Source organism: Penaeus monodon, chromosome 20, assembly GCF_015228065.2.
Source record: "Penaeus monodon isolate SGIC_2016 chromosome 20, NSTDA_Pmon_1, whole genome shotgun sequence".
Lineage (NCBI taxonomy): Eukaryota > Metazoa > Arthropoda > Malacostraca > Decapoda > Penaeidae > Penaeus > Penaeus monodon.
Window position 1 is genome coordinate 40,546,755 of NC_051405.1, and position 291 is coordinate 40,547,045.

General features: G+C 64.9%; 1 protein-coding gene across 1 annotated transcript in view; it reads left to right on the plus strand.

Annotated features, from left to right (window-relative positions):
- The window catches only part of LOC119585817 (carbonic anhydrase-related protein 10-like), a gene marked incomplete at its 5' end in the record, with an annotated part of 34,669 nt that overhangs the window by 920 nt on the left and 33,458 nt on the right, over window positions 1–291 (plus strand). Inside the window, 1 exon segment of the mRNA XM_037934543.1 lies at window positions 6–194. Coding sequence (XP_037790471.1) covers window positions 6–194 — 189 coding nt within the window.

Here is a 291-nt window from a genome sequence, read left to right on the forward strand (position 1 = left end):
CACAGGTTTCGGGTCTCCTGGAAAACTCGGGCCACAGCGTGGTGTTCACCCTGGACGGCGGGAAGGCGCCCCTGAACGTGACGGGCGGGCCGCTGTCCTACCGCTACCAGCTCACCGAAGCTCACCTGCGCTACGGCAACGCGGACCTGCTGGGCTCCGAGCACACCATCAACGGCAAGGCTTTCCCGGCGGAGGTGAGCGAAGCCGGCGTCTGGTTCCGCGCTCCACGGAGTTTTGCTGGACCTTCTCCCGTCTGGCCGTCGTTTTGCCTTTTCTGGCTGCCTTTATGGC